Source organism: Ranitomeya imitator, chromosome 7 (assembly GCF_032444005.1).
Source record: "Ranitomeya imitator isolate aRanImi1 chromosome 7, aRanImi1.pri, whole genome shotgun sequence".
Classification (NCBI taxonomy): Eukaryota; Metazoa; Chordata; class Amphibia; order Anura; family Dendrobatidae; genus Ranitomeya; species Ranitomeya imitator.
In genome coordinates, this window is record NC_091288.1 from 16,306,860 (window position 1) to 16,330,905 (window position 24,046).

Consider the following 24,046-nt stretch of genomic DNA (forward strand, 5'->3'; position numbering starts at 1 on the left):
CCAAAAAAAAGAAATGAACAAAGAAAATGGCCACAGTCTTGGTGAGAGCCACAGATTACACAGCACAAGGATAGGACAACAAGAAGTAAAAATCTTATAAAACCAAAGAGACCACAGAGATAAATTAAAAGGTTCACAAAGATTTGACAGGTTGTGTATGCGTTTCCCCCTTTCCCCTCCAAGTGTTCTTTTTTTTGGGAAAATCAAACAAAAGAAGAAAAAAAAAAAAAAAAAAAAAACACAACTCGGGAGCCCGATGGGCCCCAGCAACGCGTCCTTCAGTTTGTGAGCAAGTAGTAGAAGCAGCAATGGTGGCGGAGTGCGTGCGGGAAACACCAGTCACCAGGCTTCTGGCGGTCCATTATTGAAGGGGGATGTCCCCTCGCGTCCATCCACACGTCAGTTTGTTCGCCAAGGCCGTAGACCTTGTACAGTAATTGGGACCTTACGGGAGGTGCCACAAAGGCCTTGTACCTGGCACCGGCTGCAGTGTCCGGGTCAAGCAGTCTGAGGGTCTCTGAGGTCCCAGGACCACACGTGGCCTCACAATTGTGGTCAGGTGCTATTTCCCTGTTCCTGCTCGAATAACAACATGGCCAGCTGGGACCGAGAGCCCAGTCCTTCCAGATTACTTTGCACGCACCGATGGTAGATTTCCTCGCTGAGCCGCGGGTTACAAGCCCGCGTGCGGTAGGGCTGGAGGAGTGCCGGCTCCACAGCCCGGAAAACATGGAGCCCAGAGTAGCGAATAAACATCTCGTAGATGTCTAGCATCTCCAAGATCTCCTCGTTCTCCTGGGCATCGGCAGCCATTTTTGTCCTGGCCGCCATGTAGTCAGCGTTGTAGAAACAAGCTTCGTCGAAAACATCTCTGTCAAAGCGTCCAGCGTCCCGGACGAGTTCCAGAATCCCCGATGGAGACTGCTGCCCGTGCTCTGACACTTCAGGGTTATAACCTTGGAAGTGAATGGGGAAGAAGACCTGCCAGTTGTTGATGGTGTTCATCCGGCAACGGTTGAGAAACTCTATGCCAACGCGGCTGCCGACGCCTGCGAGGAAGAAGAGAGTGTCCACCGGGTGTTTCTTGGAGATGATGTCCATGAGCCGAATCTGAGAAGGAGCGTCGGTCTTCACACTGATCCAGGGAATCTTGACGTTGTGGTTCTTGCGCTCATACTCCGCGATTTGGCTCTTGACTTGGCTGAAGATGTCGTTTTGACTGACCTGCTGAGCTTGGAAGGGGTCATAGATGAAGAGCAGGGTGAGAAGAGAGTTCTCGTTGCCTTGGATGTCCACGAAGGCCTGGAGGAAGCGTGCGGCATGTTCCTTGTCCTGTGCCGTCAGGGGGAGGATGATGTTGATGCGGCTAGCTTCCGTCACATACGGCATCGGGATGATCTCCACCTCGCTCAGCGGACGGACCAGATAGACCCTCTTGGTTATGGAGCGGCTGTGACCCTTCTGAGTCACCAGCTCCAACTGGAGATCCAACGTGTATTCCATGCCCCGTGTCGGGTCGAAGCGGCGGTAGCCATTCAGAAGCTGCTGCTTTCTCACGTGCAGCACCGGTTGGTATTTACGGTTTAACTCGTCGACGGCGGTGCTGATGACATCGGTCACATCGGCGAGGTCGACCCCTATGAGCTCACACTTTGGAGAGTCATCGATGCAAGAGAAGGTCTGGTCCTCGGTGAAGTAATCCCACTTCAAGACTTCAAAGCGTGTCCGGGGCTGGAAAGGACGATTGATCCCGAGGGGCCATGTGGCCGACTGCTCGCCCTCCACAGTCAGGCTGCTCGTGTTCTGGATCTCACGCTGCAAATAGAACAAGAGGCAGAGAATGAATAGATCGGTCCGAGCTACTCAAAAATCAAGCAAATCACATATAGGACGGTGCATGCACAATACAGGGCTAGAAAATGGCATCCTAAGGAGTATTAGACCCATGACGTAAAACCATATCAAGATTGTGTGTTTGCAGTACACACAGTCTGACACTAGTGGGCACTATTGCATAAATAATAAGATTAGAATTTATTCAAAACAGGGGAATAAATAAATAAATCTATATATAAATTAGATTACACCACAGATTAAAGTGATGATTTCTTATAACCACATCGTATAATGGAGGCAGAAGAAGACGTACATTTTTATTCATTATGTGGAACAATTTTATGGGCCGTGTGTACAGAGTAACGTACAGTCCTTAGTAAAATATGTAAAAAAACAAAACAATAAGTTTAGATTGTGAACGGCATAGATCGAGGGGGTGCACATGGTACAATTCTCAGGGTCTCCAAACAAAGGGCCGCCTATTAACTCTGCAGTAAATGATATTCTGGAGCCACCACTAGGGGGCGTTTACTGCAGGCAGACTTATGGGAGCTGTAGGAATCTGCATGGAGTGAGCTCCCTCTAGTGGTGGCTACTGGCATACCTCTCATGGCTGTTACAATGTATGCGAGGTTCTATATCAGAACATGTTAACCCCTCCCTCCCCAGCAGCGAGGCTTACAATCTAATTTTTACAGATCTGAATTTCTAAGACGGCGGGTGACTTGGGATGGCCAATGATTTTATTACACGATACGACGACGTTTCTGATGGCAGGCAGGATCCCTGGTAAGCTGCACAAGTATCAAGCTGATTAAAAAGTGAGAAGTGCTGGCATCCATCATCGCCGGCTCTGCATTCCATACATGGTGACAGCTGCAAAAACCGGTCTTACGGGTTGTTCGGGGACAGATTCGATCCCTTGTGTGTGATGGGTCGGAGGGCTCGGTATTGTATGGCAGCGCACTGGAGAGCTCCGCTTTATAGAACGGCACGGTGTGTGCAGCTTGCTCTGCCAGTTAACTCTTTAATGACCAATATATCAGTCACTGGAAGATGACATTTCTGCCATTCCTTGTGCCGTGACGGATAAATCCATCACAATGGGCTCATGGGAGCTTCCCATATACTCCACATTATGGAAAGAGAACAACCGTGATAAACACACATGGGCTCCTGCTGTCACTGCAGGGATCGGAGATCCCTCTGATCCTGGCAGGTTATGGTGTTATTCCCACAATCACATTTTTTCACCTGGATCTGACCCTCTGTGACGCTAGCCTCATACACCAAATTGCGCAGTCCTATGCTTACCTGCTAAAACCCACATTTCAGTAGCACCCTGCTTCTCCTCGGTGCTGCAGAGCTTCCCTCCCTTTCAGTAGCACCCTGCTTCTCCTCGGTGCTGCACAGCTTCAATCCCTTTCAGTAGCACCCTGCTTCTCGGTGCTGCACAGCTTCCCTCCCTCTCCTGTGCTCATGACCAGCCCCAACTCTGAGCTATTGTAAAGCTAATCTAAGTGAAGAATGTCTCTGTGCACTTCGCCTGTGAGGATTTACATCATTAGCCAGCTTCCCTCAGAGCTCAACTCTCCTGCACTCGTTCACAAAGGAGCTTGTAATTACCAAGCAATGCTAAGCACAGACACAAGAAGGGCTGTGGATTTTTTGCTTGCTGACGACAGATCGGAGTTGGGAAACTGGAATTGCTCTATTGATGCATACGGCAGAATATGGTCTTCTGTCATATGCATCAACAAAGAATATGGAGTTTCACATCAATGATCTCTCACGAGCCAGGAGTAAAGCATGACGCCTCTCAATCTCATCTGCGGTACCTCACTTTTCTCAGCCCCTATGTATACAGCCCCCTCCTGCAATATATCACTCCTCTCGGCCCCCCTGAATACATCCTCAACATGCAGTAAATCACACCTCTCTCAGCCCCGTGTATGCAGCCCATTTTATGGTATTAACCCACTGTACATACCCACACCCTGCAGTACTTGACTTCACACCCACTCAATATACAGCCCCATCCAACAGTACATCTCTCCTCTCAGTCCCATGTACAGAGCCCCATCCAACAGTACATCTCTCCTCTCAGTCCCCTATACACAGCCCCATTATGCAGTACATCTCTCCTCTCAGTCCCCTGTACACAGCCCCATCCAACAGTACATCTCTCCCTTCAGTCCCCTATACACAGCCCCATCCTGCAGTACATTTCTCCTCTCAGTTCCCTGTACACAGCCCCATCCTGCAGTACTTCTCTCCTCTCAGTCCCCTGTACACAGCCTATATTTTACATAATATATCTCATTATTATTCAATAGTCTGCATTTGCTGACATTGTGCTCAGTATTACATCTTTCCATGACCATCTTGAGAAATGTATGGCCGGAATTCTTTTTTTGTGCTTCCGCACATTGAAAAACAATTTCTAACCGAACTAATGACACCAAAAATCATCTACCAAAGGAGTCAAACTACTGTGCAAAAAAAAAAAAAATGTCTATGGAGTCAATGTTTGTGAAAAAAACTGTACGCAATGGAATTTTTTCGATATTTTTACCAAGGTCAGAAATCAAAAAGGATATAACAATCACCTCTTGCTTTTCAAACAATTTTTACCCTTGCAGAGCTGTGTAATTACAGAATCTAAGGGGTCTAAGGCAGCTCATTATGTAACACTCCCAGGCACTAATATTTGGAAACATCCCTGGTTGATAAGGGATAAAATACCTGTTATTTTAACAATTCACCAGTGTGGAAATGTAAATAGCTCCAGCGATTCTGCTCTCAAGTACAGGATATATTTCTACTACTGAGATCAAAATCCCCTGCACAGACAAGAGATATAATAAAATACTATCTGTCTGTAGTCGCCACTAGGGGGAGCACATTGCAAACAGAAATCAAGCTTGTATGCTCCTTATCACCACCTAGTGGCAACTGTAAGCAGCCCATATCTTTACCATCTCTCTTCATGCAGAATCAGCCTCGGAGGTCCCTACTGACCCCAGTGCTCACCTGTAGCTGCTCTATTTCTTGGTAAGTCTTCTCCAGTTCCAATTGAGCAAAGTGTTTATGCAGACGATACATCTGCACCGGGTCTAGGACGGGGTGGGCTGTGAAAGCGAGCTTGAGTCGGGGGTCACTCTCTTTTTCAGGGTCCATGTTCTTCCCCAGTTCGAAGTAACGATAGCGAATTCCCTGCAAACAAAGACAATGCGAGTCAATAAGAGCAGCTGCATATAATGCTACAACACAAGATTCCCAGTCTGAAGTATTATAGTAGTTATATTCTTGTATATAGGAGCAGTATTATAGTAGTTATATTCTTGTACATAGGGGGCAGTATTACAGTAGCTATATTCTTGTACATAGGGGGCAGTATTATAGTAGTTATATTCTTGTACATAGGAGGCAGTATTATAGTAGTTATATTCTTGTACATAGGGGCAGTATTATGGTAGTTATATTCTTGTACATAGGAGCAGTATTATAGTAGTTATATTCTTGTACATAGGAGCAGTATTATAGTAGTTATATTCTTGTACATAGGGGCAGTATTATAGTAGTTATATTCTTGTACATAGGAGCAGTATTATAGTAGTTATATTCTTGTACATAGGAGCAGTATTATAGTAGTTATATTCTTGTACATAGGAGCAGTATTATAGTAGTTATATTCTTGTATATAGGGGCAGTACTATAGTAGTTATATTCCTGTACATAGGAGCAGTATTATAGTAGTTATATTCTTGTACATAGGGGCAGTATTATAGTAGTTATATTCTTGTATATAGGGGCAGTACTATAGTAGTTATATTCCTGTACATAGGAGCAGTATTATAGTAGTTATATTCTTGTACATAGGGGCAGTATTATAGTAGTTATATTCTTGTACATAGGGGCAGTATTATAGTAGTTATATTCTTGTACATAGGAGCAGTATTATAGTAGTTATATTCTTGTACATAGGAGGGAGCATTGTAGTAGTTATATTCTTATACATAGGGGCAGTATTATAGTTATATTCTTGTACATAGGGGCAGTATTATAGTATTAAGTGCATTTTCTTTTACAGTAGGACAATATTTTTGGCAACCCTGGAGGGAATTGACCATTAATGAGCTACATGTTTCTGTATGCCAAAAGAAAAAGAAGTTTGAATTACCGTAAGTAGAAATATCCAGAAAAGCTCTTATGTTTCTGTGTATAAATCTTGTGCTTTCCCCGTATTACTAGGAGTGCGGCTCTTGCTCTCCCCCCGTGCAGCCGTCCCCATGTATGTGCTGCAGACCGCCCGTACGTCTTACAAAGCCGCCTTATAATCCTCGTACGGTGCAGCATCCAAGGCTGCGAGCTGAGAAAACAGCGGCTTTCTTCTCCTCCTACGCAGTGAGGGGCACGCACCTATAGTTCCTGACGCACGCAGACATTTACTTTATCTGCACCCATTCACATTATGTTAAACATTAACCGTGTGATTGCCAGGGCTCAGGCAATACCGGCTCTTGTGTACCCCGGACTGATCATATTGACGTCAGCGCTGCAGCCTTAGGCAATGTTTAATGTACTTTTTAACTTCTGAAGAGGAAATGTCAGCAAGTTTTGGCCGTGTTCATTCCTCCAGGTCTTACCTCATACTCCTCCAAGCAGTTGACGTGGGTGTAATCGATGATGCATCTCCCCAGCCACTCGTCAGGTCGGGCACTGAGGATATCATTTCGGCAGCTTTCCAAATGTGGCTGCAGCTTTTTCAGGAGACTTCTGGAGAGGAGATACCCGAATCCACCGTAGCAGTACCTGCCCTCGGTGTCACCGCCGATGAACTCCTCGGGCCGACCCAGGTACAAGTCCGCATCGATGCTGAGATGAGCGGCAAGCTTGGCGATCCGGTGAGCCTCGGTGTAAGTGTCGTCCTGCACCAGGAAGAACCAGTCGTACTCTTGGACGTAATGGTCCAGCAGATGCTTCACCGTCTGGTACATGTTCCAGATGGGCCGGTCATCTCCGTGGGTGACCACCGTCATGCCGTGTGGGAGTTTTCGGCCGCGCATGCCCGTGAAGTAGACGAGCTTCTCCAGCCGGTGGCCTAGGGTCCGGTTGACGGCTACCGCTAGAGTGTTCAGGGTGGTCTTGGAGGTCAAGACGCCAACAAAGAGTCGCTCTCGGATGCCAAGTTCTGTACTGATGTAGCGAGACCTAGAACCAGGGAAAAGAAAGAAGAAAAAATTATTTCAACTTTCCGACAGCCATCTCAACTTTTAAGTAAACTAAGCCCTTCCAGTAGTCCGGACCATTGGTGGCCACGGAAGCCACTCCTGAATTCCTTCCACTAATCCAGACAACTAATAAATAGGTTCCTCCTCCCAGTAGCTTCCCTACTAATGCTTCTCCTACTGCCGAGGCGGTGATAATGGGGGGCATCATCCCTGCAATCAACTCATTATAAAGCTTACACAATATTCATAAGTTTTGCGTGAAATTCTTCCTTCCACCTGCGGGGGCGCTGTTGCAAAGTTACACACTTCGTGCCACCGATCACTGGTGATCCAAGCGATTTTCTCCCAAAAGGATCCAAAGTGGTTAACCCCATTAAGACAAAGTTCTGATGTTTTGGAGATGGATTCCAGCCCTTCTCCTAAATGATTGACAAGAATAGAAGCCGCCGCTTATTCCGAGTGATCTTACAAGCCCCGAGAGCGGATTACCGCCTCTACAGTCCACGCTGTCAGGCACGGAGACCAATTATTTCAAGTGCTTGAAACGACCTCGGATCCTGACGGGAGCAGAATTAAGAATCTCACAGAAGAGCCGGACTGGCGGTAAAGTCCTGCTGACGGGAGCCTCAGATGTGGGATTGACAAGGTCGGACCCAAGTAGTAATTAGTTTACCCTGTAGGTCTCCGCTCGTTAATAGCTGGGGGGAGGCTTTCAGATATAAAAAAAAAAAAAATATGGTAAACGAGGTCCTGGAAGTGAAGTCTCCGAGGTGCCAGGAATACGATCAGGGGTCTCTACAATGATCAGGGGTCTCTACAATGATCAGGGGTCTCTACAATGATCAGGGGTCTCTACAATGATCAGGGGTCTCTACAATGATCAGGGGTCTCTACAATGATCAGAGGTCTCTACAATGATCAGGGGTCTCTACAATGATCAGGGGTCTCTACAATGATCAGGGGTCTCTACAATGATCAGGGGTCTCTACAATGATCAGGGGTCTCTACAATGATCAGGGGTCTCTACAATGATCAGGGGTCTCTACAATGATCAGGGGTCTCTACAATAAGTCATTGCGGTGAGAACAGCTGTTGGAAAAAGCAAAAATTTAAGTTTTGGGTTTTTTTTTTTCATCCCTAAATTGGTCATAGCAGGTAAGGACCCCAGAACATCGGACCCAGTTATCCAGGCTGGAAAATACGGGGCATCTAGAGGCTGCATATATATTGCAAAGTCATTATGTCGCCATGTTGGAGACCCTATAATTCGGGCTCTGCATGGCAGCATAATTCCACCTAAAAGTCAAAATGGGTCCAAGAAATACAGAACGCTTCCATCATCAGTGGAAACATTTACAAAATAGGATTTTTCCAGCTGAGGACCACCCCATCTGTGGACCACCCCATCTGTGAGCCCTTATATATGGGATGCAAAACATTTCCGGTGGTTTGTATCAAGATCAGGGGGTGCAAAGAACAAATAGGATAAATAATAGCGCCACTCTTGTCTGCAGGCCGTGTGTGGTATTGCAGCTCAGCTCCATTCACTTCAACTGAGCGGAGTTGTACTACCAGACACAGCCTGAAGATAAGAGTGGCGCTGTGCTTTTCTTTTTTTTGTAAGAAGGCAGCCATGGTTTTTCTAATCTTGGACAAGCTCTTTCAGCACCTCACTACTTCCAGATACTTATTAATTCTTCCAAGGTCTCCCACAATTGTACCCAAGAAAGGACGGCCAATGGCTCAAGAGTCCGACTGTTAAGTGTGATACATCCTGGCTCTGCTGGAAATTACCCCGTCGGGTGGAGTTTGCAGGAGTCACTCCCCTTTATCGGCGCCGTGCCTTTTCGTCGGCTCATGTCTGCGCTCACGTCTTGTTGTACCGGCGCTTATAAAGTCTTTTTGTTCCAGGATCGCGGCACGAACCCCAGAGAGAGGGAGGAGGAGACGGGATTAGAGCGCGCAGAGACAGCAACCGAAGTGTAAGATACCAAGACGTATCCGCGCCGCAGAACAACCACCTGTCTGTAATGAGAGCAGCACCTTGAGTAAACCCCACAGTTATATATAGACGCAGCTCGCGGGACGATAAAAAAAAAAAAATATATATATACATATATATATATATATATATATATATATATACACAGACAGAGAGAGAGAGAGAGAGAGAGAGAGAGAGAGAGAGAGAGAGAGAGATGGGAAATACTGAGACGGCCAATTATACCCCGAAAATACAGCATTACGGAATGTCCCTTTAAAAAAAATAAAAATAAAAATCATTAACCCTTTACTCCTGCCATTCAGAATACTCAGCCCTTTCTGGGTGATCTCAGTGTACCGCCAATACTAAAGCAGCTGTAATACCTCACTTCTCCTGTGGGGGTGCTACACGGACAGTCCCCTACAGAGTACAGCTGATGGGGGTCCGGCAGTGGATTATTCAGAGATTCCATGAAATCCTAAGAACAAAAAGGGGCCACAGTGCAGATTCCCTCATTGCACCGGGGGGTGGGACGCCGATTCCCCTTTATTCTTATGGTCAGCGGAGGTCCAAGATGTCAGCGCTGGCGCCACCATCATACAATATAGAAAACGTATGTGCGGCAGAGATCGCAAATACTACAGAAGCCAAATGAACATGCTGGGAGTTGTAGTTCTGCAATGCTGGGAGATCCATTCCTAGATCACCAACAATGGGACATCATTCCTAGATCACCAACGATGGGAGATCAATTACAAGATCACTAACGATGGGAGATCATTACTAGATCACCAACGATGGGAGATCATTACTAGATCACCAACGATGGGAGATCATTACTAGATCACCAACGATGGGAGATCATTCCTAGATCACCAACGATGGTAGATCATTCCTAGATCACCAAAGATAGATCATTCCTAGATCACCAAAGATAGATCATTCCTAGATCACCAACGATGGGAGATCAATTACAAGATCACTAACGATGGGAGATCATTACTAGATCACCAACGATGGGAGATCATTACTAGATCACCAACGATGGGAGATGATTCCTAGATCACCAACGGTGGGAGATCATTCCTAGATCACCAACGGTGGGAGATCATTCCTAGATCACCAACGATGGAAGATCATTCCTAGATCACCAACGATGGGAGATCATTCCTAGATCACTAACGATGGGAGATCATTCCTAGATCACTAACGATGGGAGATCATTCCTAGATCACTAATGGTGGAGATAATTACTAGATCACCAGCGATGGGAGATCATTGCTAGATCACTAACGATGGGAGATCATTCCTAGATCACTAACGATGGGAGATCATTACTAGATCACTTTCCAGCTGCAGGTATAAAGTTCCCATTACCCAAAGTGTAGATTCACTTTTATCTACTATCATATATTCAGACAATCGCTTAAATTGCAATTCCTCAATGTGGAGATGGACAAATCTCAGCAAATATCTGGTGAAAATAGCTATAATTCCGTTCTTCATGCTGCGGGGACCCATAGAGGACTGGTCCTAAGAGGCCGCTGCTGGCTGCAGATTGCTCAATCATCAGTCTGCGGAGACTTGATCATCTCTATTTTAAGGGATTGCAATTTAAGCAATTGTCCAATATTTATGAAAGAGGCTATAAAGTAAAATCATAGAGTCTTGTAAGCCAGTGGATCTCCTGCTGCTGGTGCAATACTACAACTCCCACCATACCGCCGATAACCTGCGGCTGTCAGGGCATGCTGAGACTTGTAGCTCTGCTACAGCTGGAACGTCCCTGTCTGGAGATGCTTAATGCAAACCCTCACCCTCTGAGAACGCTCCGCTCCACCAGTGTTAATGCCCGGCCCGGTGTGGGCTCCGCGCCCGGCGTTCACTACGTGGCACAGCTATTTATAGACCAGAAACCGCTCACGGCGACGTACGAGAAGGTCACATCTGACAAAAGGGATCTGGTCCGCGCCTCTGATCACAACAACAGGACGGTGCGGATCACGGAGAGATTATAACCGCGACCACAACACATCTGGATCGGCGCCGACGGGTGAAATTAAAGGGCCGGCGAACCCAAAGCTGACAACTGATTAATGCACATTGGTGTAATAACAGGGGCTGCTCATGACCCACCAAACACTGGAGAAATCATCCCACTGAAATGGCTGATAACAGGGAGCAATAGTTTAGCTGCATCTGCCTGTGTAATATGAGGACGGTGGAGAAGTTAGATTTTGAAGATCAGTGTCAGCCGTCTTATCTGTTGGCCGCTTATCCCTCCGTGTATTTGGGCACAATGATGGGGCAGCGCTGCGTTACGTCTGTGCGCACATTAAAGGGATTGCACAAGGGTAGGAAAACATGGCTGAGTATTTGTAGGTTCGCCATTTAGGAGCCCGGAATGATTGGTGCCAACATTGTCACGAAGGGCATCAATCATCACAGATTTATCCTGCAGAACAAACTGCAGTAGTCGAGGCATGCTGGGAGTTGTAGTTTTGCAGCAGCTGGACGGCCACATGTTGGAGGCCATTTTTCCTGCCACATTTAATTCTTCTGTAAAGCGATCAGTGGCGGCCTCCATGCATCTCTCCTCATCGTGTACATTAAGTGCTTCAGCGTCTTGTGAATAATTATCTTCAGCTAAGAACAGAAAATTTCTATCATAAAGTTGGACAAGAAGCGAAGCCCGAGGGTTCTGGAGGAAAATCTCCATCTTTGATCTTCAGGTTAATAGTTTATTGTTCCAATTAGCTGCAGGCGAAACAAGAAGCATCTGCCGGAAAACCAGAAAACGTGAGACCGACCGAACGTGGAAACCTCTGCACAGCAATATCCTCAAGTGTTAACGGGACAAATACGCACAGGAAGGGGTTAATCTAAGTCACTGTCCACATTACATTACTGATCCTGAGTTACCTCCTGTATTATACCCCAGAGCTGCACTCACTATTCTGCTGGTGCAGTCACTGTGTACATACATTACTGATCCTGAGTTACATCCTGTATTATACTCCAGAGCTGCACTCACTATTCTGCTGGTGCAGTCACTGTGTACATACATTACATTACTGATCCTGAGTTACATCCTGTATTATACCCCAGAGCTGCACTCACTATTCTGCTGGTGCAGTCACTGTGTACATACATTACTGATCCTGAGTTACATCCTGTATTATACTCCAGAGCTGCACTCACTATTCTGCTGGTGCAGTCACTGTGTACATACATTACATTACTGATCCTGAGTTACCTCCTGTATTATACCCCAGAGCTGCACTCACTATTCTGCTGGTGGAGGCACTGTGTACATGCATTACATTACTGATCCTGAGTTACATCCTGTATTATACCCCAGAGCTGCGCTCACTATTCTGCTGGTGGAGGCACTGTGTACATACATTACATTACTGATCCTGAGTTACATCCTGTATTATACTCCAGAGCTGCACTCACTATTCTGCTGGTGCAGTCACTGTGTACATACATTACATTACTGATCCTGAGCTACCTCCTGTATTATACCCCAGAGCTGCACTCACTATTCTGCTGGTGCAGTCACTGTGTACATACATTACATTACTGATCCCAAGTTACATCCTGTATTATACCCCAGAGCTGCACGCACTATTCTGCTGGTGCATTCACTGTGTACATATATTACATTACTGATCCTTAGTTACATCCTGTATTATACCCCAGAGCTGCACTCACTATTCTGCTGGTGCAGTCACTGTGTACATACATTACATTACTGATCCTGAGTTACATCCTGTATTATACCCCAGAGCTGCACGCACTATTCTGCTGGTGCAGTCACTGTGTACATATATTACATTACTGATCCTTAGTTACATCCTGTATTATACCCCAGAGCTGCACTCACTATTCTGCTGGTGCAGTCACTGTGTACATACATTACATTACTGATCCTGAGTTATATCCTGTATTATACCCCAGAGCTGCACTCGCTATTCTGCTGGTGCAGTCACTGTGTACATACATTACTGATCCTGAGTTACATCCTGTATTATACTCCAGAGCTGCACTCACTATTCTGCTGGTGCAGTCACTGTGTACATACATTACATTACTGATCCTGAGTTATATCCTGTATTATACCCCAGAGCTGCACTCGCTATTCTGCTGGTGCAGTCACTGTGTACATACATTACATTACTGATCCGGAGTTACATCCTGTATTATACTCCAGAGCTGCACTCACTATTCTGCTGGTGCAGTCACTGTGTACATACATTACATTACTGATCCTGAGTTATATCCTGTATTATACCCCAGAGCTGCACTCGCTATTCTGCTGGTGCAGTCACTGTGTACATACATTACATTACTGATCCGGAGTTACATCCTGTATTATACCCCAGAGCTGCACTCACTATTCTGCTGGTGCAGTCACTGTGTACATACATTACTGATCCTGAGTTATATCCTGTAGTATACCCCAGAGCTGCACTCACTATTCTGCTGGTGCAGTCACTGTGCACATTGGCAGTTTTCTGTCAATCATTGATGGTGGTGCGGTCACAGCAGTGGAGTAGGAGGCACCAGTCATTAGTCCTGTAGTGATAATCTCCTGCTGACAAAACACTGGATTTTGTTAAAACAGCAACACACAGACCAGAAAGTGACACATCACTGGACTCAGGGTCTCAGCCCCTGCATCATGCTGCCATCTGATTACATAGCAAATACCTACTGACAGATTCCTTTTGAAAAGGACGTTCCCTCGCCACAGTAATAAAGTGGTGGCATATTACTTATTTATGCCGCCACTCGTTGGTAGGTGTCCATCATGATTCTTAGACATTAGCCATGTGCAGTGACGCCTTCTCTTAATCTCACCGACACTTGACCTTTCCCGCACGTCACTATGCCCTGCACTGGGATGGGGCCGTGTGTTGCACAATGGCTCCTAACTTTCACGATCTGGCAGATTTCCCAGAAGTCGAATCTACAGTTTTAAGAGAGTTATGGCGATTCCGAGTGAATGCCAGAAAAATCTCTAGTGGCACTATCCCTTTAAGCTGATCAGTCCTGGCAGCAGATGGGCCCGGTACAGATTGTGGGAAGATCGCTGATCGCCCCATTCCGCATTGTTTCAGTGGGAGGGCGGACGATGGCAGCTCCACAACACGACCATTCAGCAGATCGGAAGCCACAGGCAGCTCCAACCAAGCAAAACTATGTGGAAACTCAGCGACATCTGCAAGTGATCAGCGCGCTGCCTGCTGCGCAGTGTCAGCCGGAGCCAGGAGCAGCTCAGCGGACTGCTCTTACAGGAGACAGGACCAATCCACCATTTACACTTATCGCCTTCCATCCTACACTTCCAGAATGACAGTATAGAGTCTATAGACGACACCAGTGACTGGCAGGGCTGGAACTTCCTAACCATGCAGATCTACGCCATCATGGATCTCAGACACGGGAGATATCCAGCACAATGATGTCTGGCAGCTTAGGGAAGATTGCTGGGGACAGATCTATTTTTTTTAATGTGGTTTATGGCCATATGTTCACAAACCACAAAACCAAAATCGATGCGGCTTCTTTCTCTCCGGAGGAGCGGGCACATCCATGGGCACAATTACAATGAAACGATGTAATGCCTCATTTCTCCTGCAGAGGCGCTGCTGGGAAACTGAACACTTGTTAGCAGAAATCCACCTTGGATTGTATTGCAAGATGAAGAACAGATTATGGATGTAGAGTTACATTGTATCTTATACTCCAGTCACCACCAGAGCAGCATCCAGCAAAGCCTAAGCAGACATTACCGGAGGCTTCAGACTGATCACACCACAAAGTCCCAATCTGGCGCCCACATGTAGCAATATTAGGGACCCCAACTACCACCCCATAATGCACAAGGAAACATAAAGCCAATGCCAGATCAGATAACTCCCTACATCTCCCAGGATGCAGTGCAGCAGACAGATCCAGGAGGTTTGGGGTTAACATTACTGTAGCCGTCAGTAGTTCTCTGCATTTCACCTTTTGTTCCCTGTGCCCAGTAGTCAGACTGGCAGGGGCAGCATGCTAACAACAGGGGCTGAGATTTCAGAGACGAGGGCAATGCCAGGTAAAGAGAAATTACAGAGAGCACAGCGGTGGTCAGATACAATGGGTTTAGGAACGGCTGCTGCAGCGCTTCGGCCTCCATATGAAGCGGGAACAGCAGGGCGGTTATTAAGTGACCCGATAAGTGCCAGGCGGTGAACTCAAAGGGGAGCAGCACCTTGTACAGGGGAAAGTACAGCTCCGCTTTATCACATAATTACCTGCCAGCGCCAGCAAATCTAAGGAGCCACATCAATCACAAGGGTTCAGGTGTAGGGGAGGCCAGATTTGTAAGATTTGGGCACCCTAACTGGGGGACTAGTTGTGGGGGCACTTGTGGCCAATAACTTGTATTACATAGAGCATCATCCTAAATCAAGAGGGATCCACACTGGTCTGGTACAAGGAAAAGCTGAGCAGATTTCTAATAAATGTTATGATCCAAGTTCTGCTTGCTGGGAGAGAATGAGAACAAACACTAAAGATTCCAAAATGTTCTTATGTCCTGAAAAGTTTGCAACAATGTATCAGTCACTGATCAGTACAATCATTAGAAACCTTGTAGCGATGCAGTAAGGTCATGGACAAATCACAGAGAGCTGAAATCTTTGCCACAAATGTATCAGATCTGATTCCAAATATTTCAACTAGACTGGATACAAAAGCTGCAATTGCTCAGCTGTGAAAAGTATTCACCTCTGTTCACATTAGGAACAGTCAAACTAAATAAAGGTACCGTCTCACAGTGGCACTTTGGTCGCTACGACGGCACGATCCGTGACGCTCCAGCATCGCTCCAGCGTCGTAGACTGCGGTCACACTTCGCAATGCACGACGCTGGAGCAATAACTTCACGACGTATTTGCGATGTAGAAGCCGTTGGTTACTATGCGCACATCGTATACAATATCGTGCACACCTTTGTTACACCATGCGATCATGCCGCCACAGCGGGACACTAGACGATGAAAGAAAGTTTCAAACGATCTGCTACGACGTACGATTCTCAGCGGGGTCCCTGATCGCAGGAGCGTGTCAGACACAGCGAGATCGTAAGTATATCGCTGGAACGTCACGAATCGTGCCGTTGTAGCGATCAAAATGCCACTGTGTGACGGTACCCTAAGCGATTCGCTGCGTCAGTTATGCAAACAGAATCAGAAGCAAAAAACTGACCCCAAAAGTGGGACCCCATTGTATCACTTCTTCCATTTGACTATCCTTAAACGAAACTGAGCGGAGACTTTTATCTGTAAAGGTTTTCAGCCTCTGGATGCAAATCATTCACCGACAACAAGCAGAGTGTTTGATAATAGTTAAAAATAGACACAAAGTATTACAAAGTTGCCGAAAGTGTTATTATAAGAGTGTCAGTACCTGCAGACCACCGCCACCAGCCACTGCCAATAATAAAGGATTGTGAATGAGCGCATTGCTCCCACGGCTCCTCTGCTGCAGGACGGATTCCTGGAATTACCTGGTAATCGCTCAGACACGTGTTCTCACTTAGACGTAAGCCCCTGACTAGCTGCTGGTAACAGATGACTGAGGGCCATTACTAATGATCAGCTCTCCATATGTAACCCATCATCCGCTGACTGTGAACCCGACCCCCAGAAGTGAGAGTCAAGGTCACCGCCAAGGGATAAGGCTGCCTGTACAATGGGAGCAGACAAGTACGGGGCGAGAGCTTCCCCTAATGGTCCCTATACCCATCACTACGGCACCTAGGACCTGGGCCCGATTCCAGGAATCAACTCCCCACAGACCGGTATCCAAATAGTTTTAGGAGGCCAGGCTGGATTGGTTCGCCTGCTTGCTGACAGTTTCTAGGTAAACCGCTTTCGAGGAGGCCCATAAATACACAGTCTATATTCTTAAAGGGCCAACTGGATTTTTGCTTAATCTGCTGCCATGTATTGCAAATCCAAGTTAAGCCTACTTTCACTAATGAAGAAGTTCTTCAACTTTCTGATGCAAGTTGGTTTCATTTCCTTACAACTTGTAAGATCAGCCTTTATACAATGAGGAAAAGGCTAAAATCATGTCCTTAGGGAATACTTATCACAGCTGAGGGGTTGTTACAGTTGTATCCAGTCTGACCATCTAATTACTATGTAAACACAAATCTTTAAAGGAAGATGCAGAAGTTTTCATTCTTCAAGGATTAAAGGCATATTCTCATCTTGTAACGCGGTGGAATAGCACTACAATATACCATCATCTTGAGATTGTTGGGGTCTTAACCCAGAGATAGGAGTCTAGTGAGCCCAAAACTGCTGGAGAAAGCAGTCCCATGGAAAATCACTGGTGTCACGCATGCGCCCAGACTGGTTGTTACAACTGGTAGTGAGGAGCCACGCTCTCAGGATCTTTAGGGGTCTCAATGGCCAGACCCCACTGATCAGCCATTTTTCTCCTATCATAAGGATAGGGGACAACTTGCTACTTGTGAACAAAGCACTCTAAACCCCAATCAATGCAAACAGTGCCGAACACGGATCAGCGGCACTCCGTCCTCATGGACGCAGCAGTTCTACTAATGCAGGGGCCCCTTAGCTCTTTGGTTCAGGGTGGGTTTTCTGGAGTTAGACCCCCTCTGATTATAGAAAAAATGGTGAATGCCATATACTTTGAGGTGGGAATACCCCTTTAAGACCTCCCAGATCCGGACCTGGAGCTATGTGGTTCCTTTGCTGCTTTAGGTAGAGGGTCTCTAGGAAATGTTGCCGTTTAGACGGATGGATGGGACCCCACTGTACACTAAGGAAACCGCCAGCAGGAAGTCATTAAAGCTAATAGGAAGCATCTTCATTGCACCAGTAGTTTCAGTGTAAATGAGGCCCCCCGACGACGAAGACACACTGTTCCCATTTACTAACACTACATCGGCCCACCCTCACGTTATAGCTCCTCTTAATCTCATGTGAGCATGGAAAGAGTTAATGCAAATAGTTACAAGGAAACTTATCCACAATGGCTGAAGTGCTAAGTACCTCAATGTCAGAGGTGCGGATGGGGCAAGCGACAACAAGACATTATAGTGCCGCCATGTCACAGCGCCGGATCTCTCCCCATCTCTGGGAAAGCCAGCGCCACAGACGTCCCTGAGCAGTCTTGTTATTGTTGCATCTTTGTCGAGGAAAGCTGGGTGACAAGCAATGTGGCTACCAATAACGCTAGCATCAAGGGAGCCACAAGAGTATTGAATAGCACGTGCCACAGGCTGAACCATCACCCGATTCTATGTAGTACACCGCTATTCAAGCAGCTGTTCAGGAATCTAGGAAAGTTGGGTAGATAATGAAGGAAGCAAGAACTGCGCTACATCCGAAAATAGCAGAGGAGAGCTTACAGAATACGGCAGGATCAACCCTCCTAAGCCGGATACATGGACATAGAAAGATGAAGAATGTTACGTTGATATCTGCGATCGGATATCTTATTCCAGAGAAGTACTCATTGTTCTTATATGCAAATAAGCTGTTAAGATCTATGGGCCGGACATAGATCTCCCTGAGAATCTGCCTCCAGTGCTTATTAAATAAAAGGCGGAGTTAACAGTGTGAGACATATATATCAAGAGAGCGGACTGTCAGTCACTACAGGTCTCACACTGGTAATGCCCATTTCATTTACAATAAGCTCTGGAGGCAGATTCTCAGGGAGATCCATGTCCGGCCCATAGATCTTAACAGCTCATTAACATATTAAGAAAAACAGATTTCTCTGGAATAAGACATCGGATCACAGATACCAAGGTAACATTTTACTGAAGTTTCTTTTACCTGTTGTAACTATATAGAGGTCTTAGGAGGGTTGATAGTTAAAATATCAACTTTGCAATTGGGTTTCGTTAATCATTTAGCACCTTTTGGCTTTTACAGGCTCTTTATTTTAATTTTCCTGCACAGTCAACTTAGATAGTCACAAACCAGCTGAGAGCAGCTCAGAAAAAAAAAAAAAAAATGATAAAAGTAGCAAAGTTAGGGCTCATTCACACGGACGATTATTCCACATGCAAGAAACATGGACTAGTTTGAGAAGAGTGGTCATCCATTTTTCTCGTACATGGAAAAATTAAAAAAAAAAAAATAAAAATAAAAGTTTCACGATCTTCTCCATTCTGTCAATCCGTGAATATTGGACTGCACTCAGGCCCATCAGAGTATGGTGCAATTTTTAGTTTCAAATCCATCGACTTGCCAACTTTGATCCAACCCTTGGATCAAAAAATCAGGACTTGTGATCCACTGAACACTCAGTCCAAGTAATAAAAAACAACAAAAAAAAAAACAAAACACATGACTGCTAGATTGATACAAGGAATTTCGTTCTTCACTTCTTATCGGTGGGGTCTCGGCATCGTAATTCCCACCCATATAACGCTGGGATATGCCATCACTTGATGATCCGTGGTAATCCACTGAGCCTGGAAATGAAGGGGTGGTGGCTCTGCTGTAGCACTGTGTCCCGTTTACAGCTGTGCTCCAGGTCACCACTGTGCAGGGAGCTTCAGCTGGCAAGACGCCTTGAGCAGTGCAGAACCGGGTCCAGGGGCACCACTGTTCATGGAAAGACTCAGACGACACAGACCCTAGTGCTGCATCACCTCTCAGAATCTACGGGGGAAGTTGTATCCCTATCAAAGTGACAGCTCAATTCTACCAATATGTCATCGGTGTAATACATGGAAATATCCCTTTAAAGAGTTATTCCCATAATAGAAAGTTTTCCTCTAGCTCAGTGATAACTTGCTAATCGCTGGGGGTCTGATTTCTGGAACCTGATGAGATCCAGAGACCAGGGATCCGTAGCTGCAGTCAGCTTTCTCCAGCAGGACCATAGATAGGCCAAGTTCACACTAAGCAAATTTTGCAGCTTTTTTAATGCAAATTTTCAGCTGAATTTTACAGTACCAGCAAAGTCCATGAAAGTTCAGAAATCTCATGCACACAGCTTGTTTTTTTTGTCATCAGGATTTTGTGCTTTGCATGTTATTTTTGCACAATGGAGCATGTCACTTTGTTTCAGTGTTTTTCACCCATTAAAATGAATGGGTGTAAAAAAAAAAAAAAAACACTGAGAAAATGCAGGTATCAGGCTTTGCTGCGATTTTTGTGCCAAAACCTGATTCTATAGAATAGGACTTTCTATTTCCCAACACTAAACTTTATCAGCACGAACAAGAGACAAATCTAGCATTCCAAAACCACAGCAAAAAAAATAACAAAACAAAAAAATGCAAGGAAAACATGCTTTTTCCTGCAGCTTCTTTCCTGCCAAAAGATCAGGTTTTCCTGCGGAAAAAAAGACACCTAGTGTGAACTTCGCCTAAATGGCAGCGAGGATCCCTGTGTCAGGATCGCTGGGGGTCTCAGCAGGTTTCCCCCAATCCTATGGATAGTGGATAGCTTGCCAATTTGTAAACATAACACCTTAGAACAGATCTGAAAATTGAGCCTGTTCCAGGATCTAGATCAGCACCAAATATTCATCTATGAGGTCCTTCATGATTGTGGCGGGTTTGGAGATACAGACCTAGGGCGCATCTGATGTTTTCCCGAGAAGCCATTTTACTTGGTCAGAGCAGCAGTGTCAGCTATTCCTTTGGTCACTCAGCTTTCCTGGAGCAGATAACTGATTTGTTAATACAGAGCTCTCTGTATGATGTGAATAACTGACCGGACAGGATCAGTGACTGCCTTTGTTCATTCACAGACATTATTCACAGGAAGCAGAGTGTTTACACGGTACACAGGGGAAAATTGCAAACACTCAGGAAAGTAGATACTGTTCCTGGGCCTTGTCAAAAGGTCAAACCTATACATTGTACGAGTTTGACCTTAAAAGGTCAGCCCTGGTTTCTGAGAAATAGTCTTTAAAAAAAAAAAAAAAAAGAAAACACCCTATGAAACCCTATCATTCCAAAAGACATACTGATAGGGAATTTAGATTGTGAGCCCCAATGGGGACAGCGATGATAATGTGTGTAAAGAACTGCAGAAAATGTCAGCGCTATATAAAAATAAAGATTATTATTATCAAACAATCCTATACAAAACAGGCCTAGACCCCCATCTCTGTGCCTGGGACCTCAGACTTGCACATGATGCCTTTGGCACACAAATATTCTTAAGCCCAACCCAGACCTTCTATACATCACGGTCCGACTACAGACTGCGGAGCTAGGACGGGCCACATGTTTCTATATCTGAACTCGACAACCTCATAAGTATATACCAGGCAGTCAAGTTCGAGGCAAAAGACCCCCGGTTACTCCGTGCATCTTAGTCCATACACGGATGTCGGAATTTAGCTTATAAAGGGGAGGGATAAAATTACAACAGGTTCTTGGATACAAAAAAATTTTTTCACTCAACATCTCCTTAAATTGAAGTTGTATCCAATCTATGGGGCTCCCAAGGTGTTAAAGAGGTTGTCCTGGTATATTGATGACGTGTTAATCATTAATATGATATTAGAAGGGTCTGACACCTAGTCGTCCCATATAATTCACAATATGATATCAGTGTGGGTCTGACACCTAACCATGCACATAATTCTCAATATGACATCATTGGGGGTATGACTCCTAGGCCCCCCCCGATATATCATCAATATGATATCAGTGTGGGTCTGACACCTACCCCCGATATAATTCTCAATATGACATCATTGGGGGTATGACTCCTAGGCCCCCCCCCCCCCCCGATATATCATCAATATGATATCAGTGTGGGTCTGACACCTACCCCCGATATAATTCTCAATATGACATCATTGGGGCTCTGACTCCTAGGCCTCCTCCCCCCCCCCCCCCCCGATATATCCTCAATATGATATCAGTATGGGTCTGACACCTACCCCCGATATAATTTACAATATGACATCATTGGGGTTCTGACTCCTAGGCCCCCCCCCCCCCCCCGATATATCCTCAATATGATATCAGTATGGGTCTGACACCTACCCCCGATATAATTTACAATATGACATCATTGGGGTTCTGACTCCTAGGCCCCCCCGATATATCATTAATATGATATCAGTGTGGGTGTGACACCTACCCCCGATATAATTCACAATATGACATCAGTCGGGGTCTGACACCTACCCCCCCCTTCCCCATGGATGGGAAATAAAGAACCGCATTGAGCAGAGGCCACTAAGCATTGTACGGAGCTGCGGGGTTTCACCCTGCACACCACTTCTATCCAGTCCCTGCCAAAGAAGTGTTCAGTTGACCAGTCCCCGGTGTCATACTGAAGACCTATCCTATGAATAGTGCAATAAGTCAGACCTGGACGAGCTCTGTAAAGACTACAATTTCCTGGAGAGTCGCAGGTTGGCCATTATTGACGTGGAAAACCCTAAGAGGCCAAAAAAAATAACAAACAAATAATAAACAGTTTGACGGAAGAATCATCTTCATTGTTTAGTTACTTCTTAGAAAGGAAATAAACAATTAGCAAACTAAAAAAAAACAAACACAACAACTCATCCTACAACTACAATGTCACTCAAAATAGTTATGAAACTACCACGACTGGAGGAAATTGTCCAACCCTATTGGACATATCTTTACTGGTGGGACCAATCATGCCAATAACATCTAACTGGTCGTCTACTGGCTACAAGACTAAGAAATGGGATTAATAATAACGAAATGTCTCAAAGTAAAAAGAAGATGAAAACAGATATAAAAACTCCGTCACACGTCTAGAAAACCAGAAGAAAAGAAAACTTGTAAAACTTCCTGAGCTTTCTAACCAGAAGTTGGGTCTGGCATTGGCCCCAGCACATGGCCGGTGCGTTCCCGGAGCCTAATAACAGGGCGCAGTCATCTCCCACCGCCACTTACAAGGCGATTACAGACTATTTGACTTTCCTTATGTAGAAAGTTACAAAGACTCAGAGACAGTGAAGAATGATGACACCGGCCCAGGGGGCCAGAGGTGGGGACCGCGCGATACTCACCGGACGGGTTTCTTCTGCAGTTTGTCGGGATCGGGTGGAGTGTACGGGATGATTTTGGGCTCGAAGTTCTCATTGTTCTCCAGGCCAGCTGGGAAGGAGTTGGGCTTCCTCACTACGCTCACGTCGTGCACAGAGTCTGTCAGTCCTCCGGGCAGCCTCGGGCCGCTGCCACAAGGTTCTTCCACCCAGGTGACACTAAGCAGACTGAGCGTGAAGCCCAGAGAGATGCCAATGACCACGGGGCCCACGGGCCGAAGCAAGGACAGGACCATGGATAGTCTCATTGCCACCTGGGTGCCAGGAAAAGGCAGGCGGCACCGGCGGGGCAGAAGCTGGACGGTGGCAATGGCCTCAGTGAGCCCAGGGCTGCTCCAAGGTTCTCCTCAGGATGGTGGGGGAGGGGAGAGAACACTGGGGGGGGGGGGGGAGAGTGGGAGAAAATGGGAGGATGCTAACAGGGCACAGAGGGGTTAATAGAGTAAAGGAGCAGAATGCAGAGTATATACAGAGTATATACAGTGTCCAGGAGTGTGAGGAGACCCCAGATAAGGGAATAATGGGGGGAGGGCGCTTGGTCCAGTCACTTTCAAGGGAGGTCTCCTCACAGCGCGGTTCGCCCCCAGAAAGGCTCCTTCTTCCAGATACCGTCTCCCCCTCCGCAGCCCGAATCTCATTCACTCCTCTTCCTCCTCCTCCTCTAGCAGCAGCTCCCAGCAGCCCCCTGACGTGTCACCTTCTCAGCACCGCCCCTTCCCGCCGCCGGCGTCACTCCGACCTGGTGACGTCATCACATTTCCTCGCCTACTGCTTCCCTCACACAGAGGCTTGGAACGCAAATGCAGGAAGCGCAGCGAGATGGATACTGCAATGTGATTGGTTGGGAGATGGATGGGCGTGGATAAAGGCAGAAAAGCGATTGATTTCTCAG

The 24,046-nt window shown here is 46.1% G+C and overlaps 1 protein-coding gene across 1 annotated transcript; it reads right to left on the reverse strand.

Annotated features, from left to right (window-relative positions):
* Window positions 1-209: 209 nt before the first annotated feature.
* Window positions 210-23,844, reverse strand: CHPF (chondroitin polymerizing factor). Its single transcript, XM_069732820.1, has 4 exons — window positions 23,119-23,844; window positions 6,486-7,050; window positions 4,870-5,052; window positions 210-1,815 (listed from the first exon to the last, which is right to left on the reverse strand). Exons 1-4 carry the CDS (start codon window positions 23,400-23,402, stop codon window positions 556-558), a joined length of 2,292 nt encoding a protein of 763 aa, XP_069588921.1. The 5' UTR covers window positions 23,403-23,844; the 3' UTR covers window positions 210-555.
* Between the last annotated feature and the right edge of the window lie 202 nt (window positions 23,845-24,046).

Excerpts from the sequence above, each read along its gene's own strand:
- CHPF (XM_069732820.1), bottom strand. The coding sequence starts at position 23,402 with ATGAGACTATCCATGGTCCTGTCCTTGCTTCGGCCCGTGGGCCCCGTG. Across the intron at positions 7,051-23,118 it reads CTGCAGAAGAAACCCGTCCG|GTCTCGCTACATCAGTACAG; the intron begins GTGAGTATCGCG and ends CCCTGGTTCTAG. Across the intron at positions 5,053-6,485 it reads ACTGCTTGGAGGAGTATGAG|GGAATTCGCTATCGTTACTT; the intron begins GTAAGACCTGGA and ends CTTTGTTTGCAG.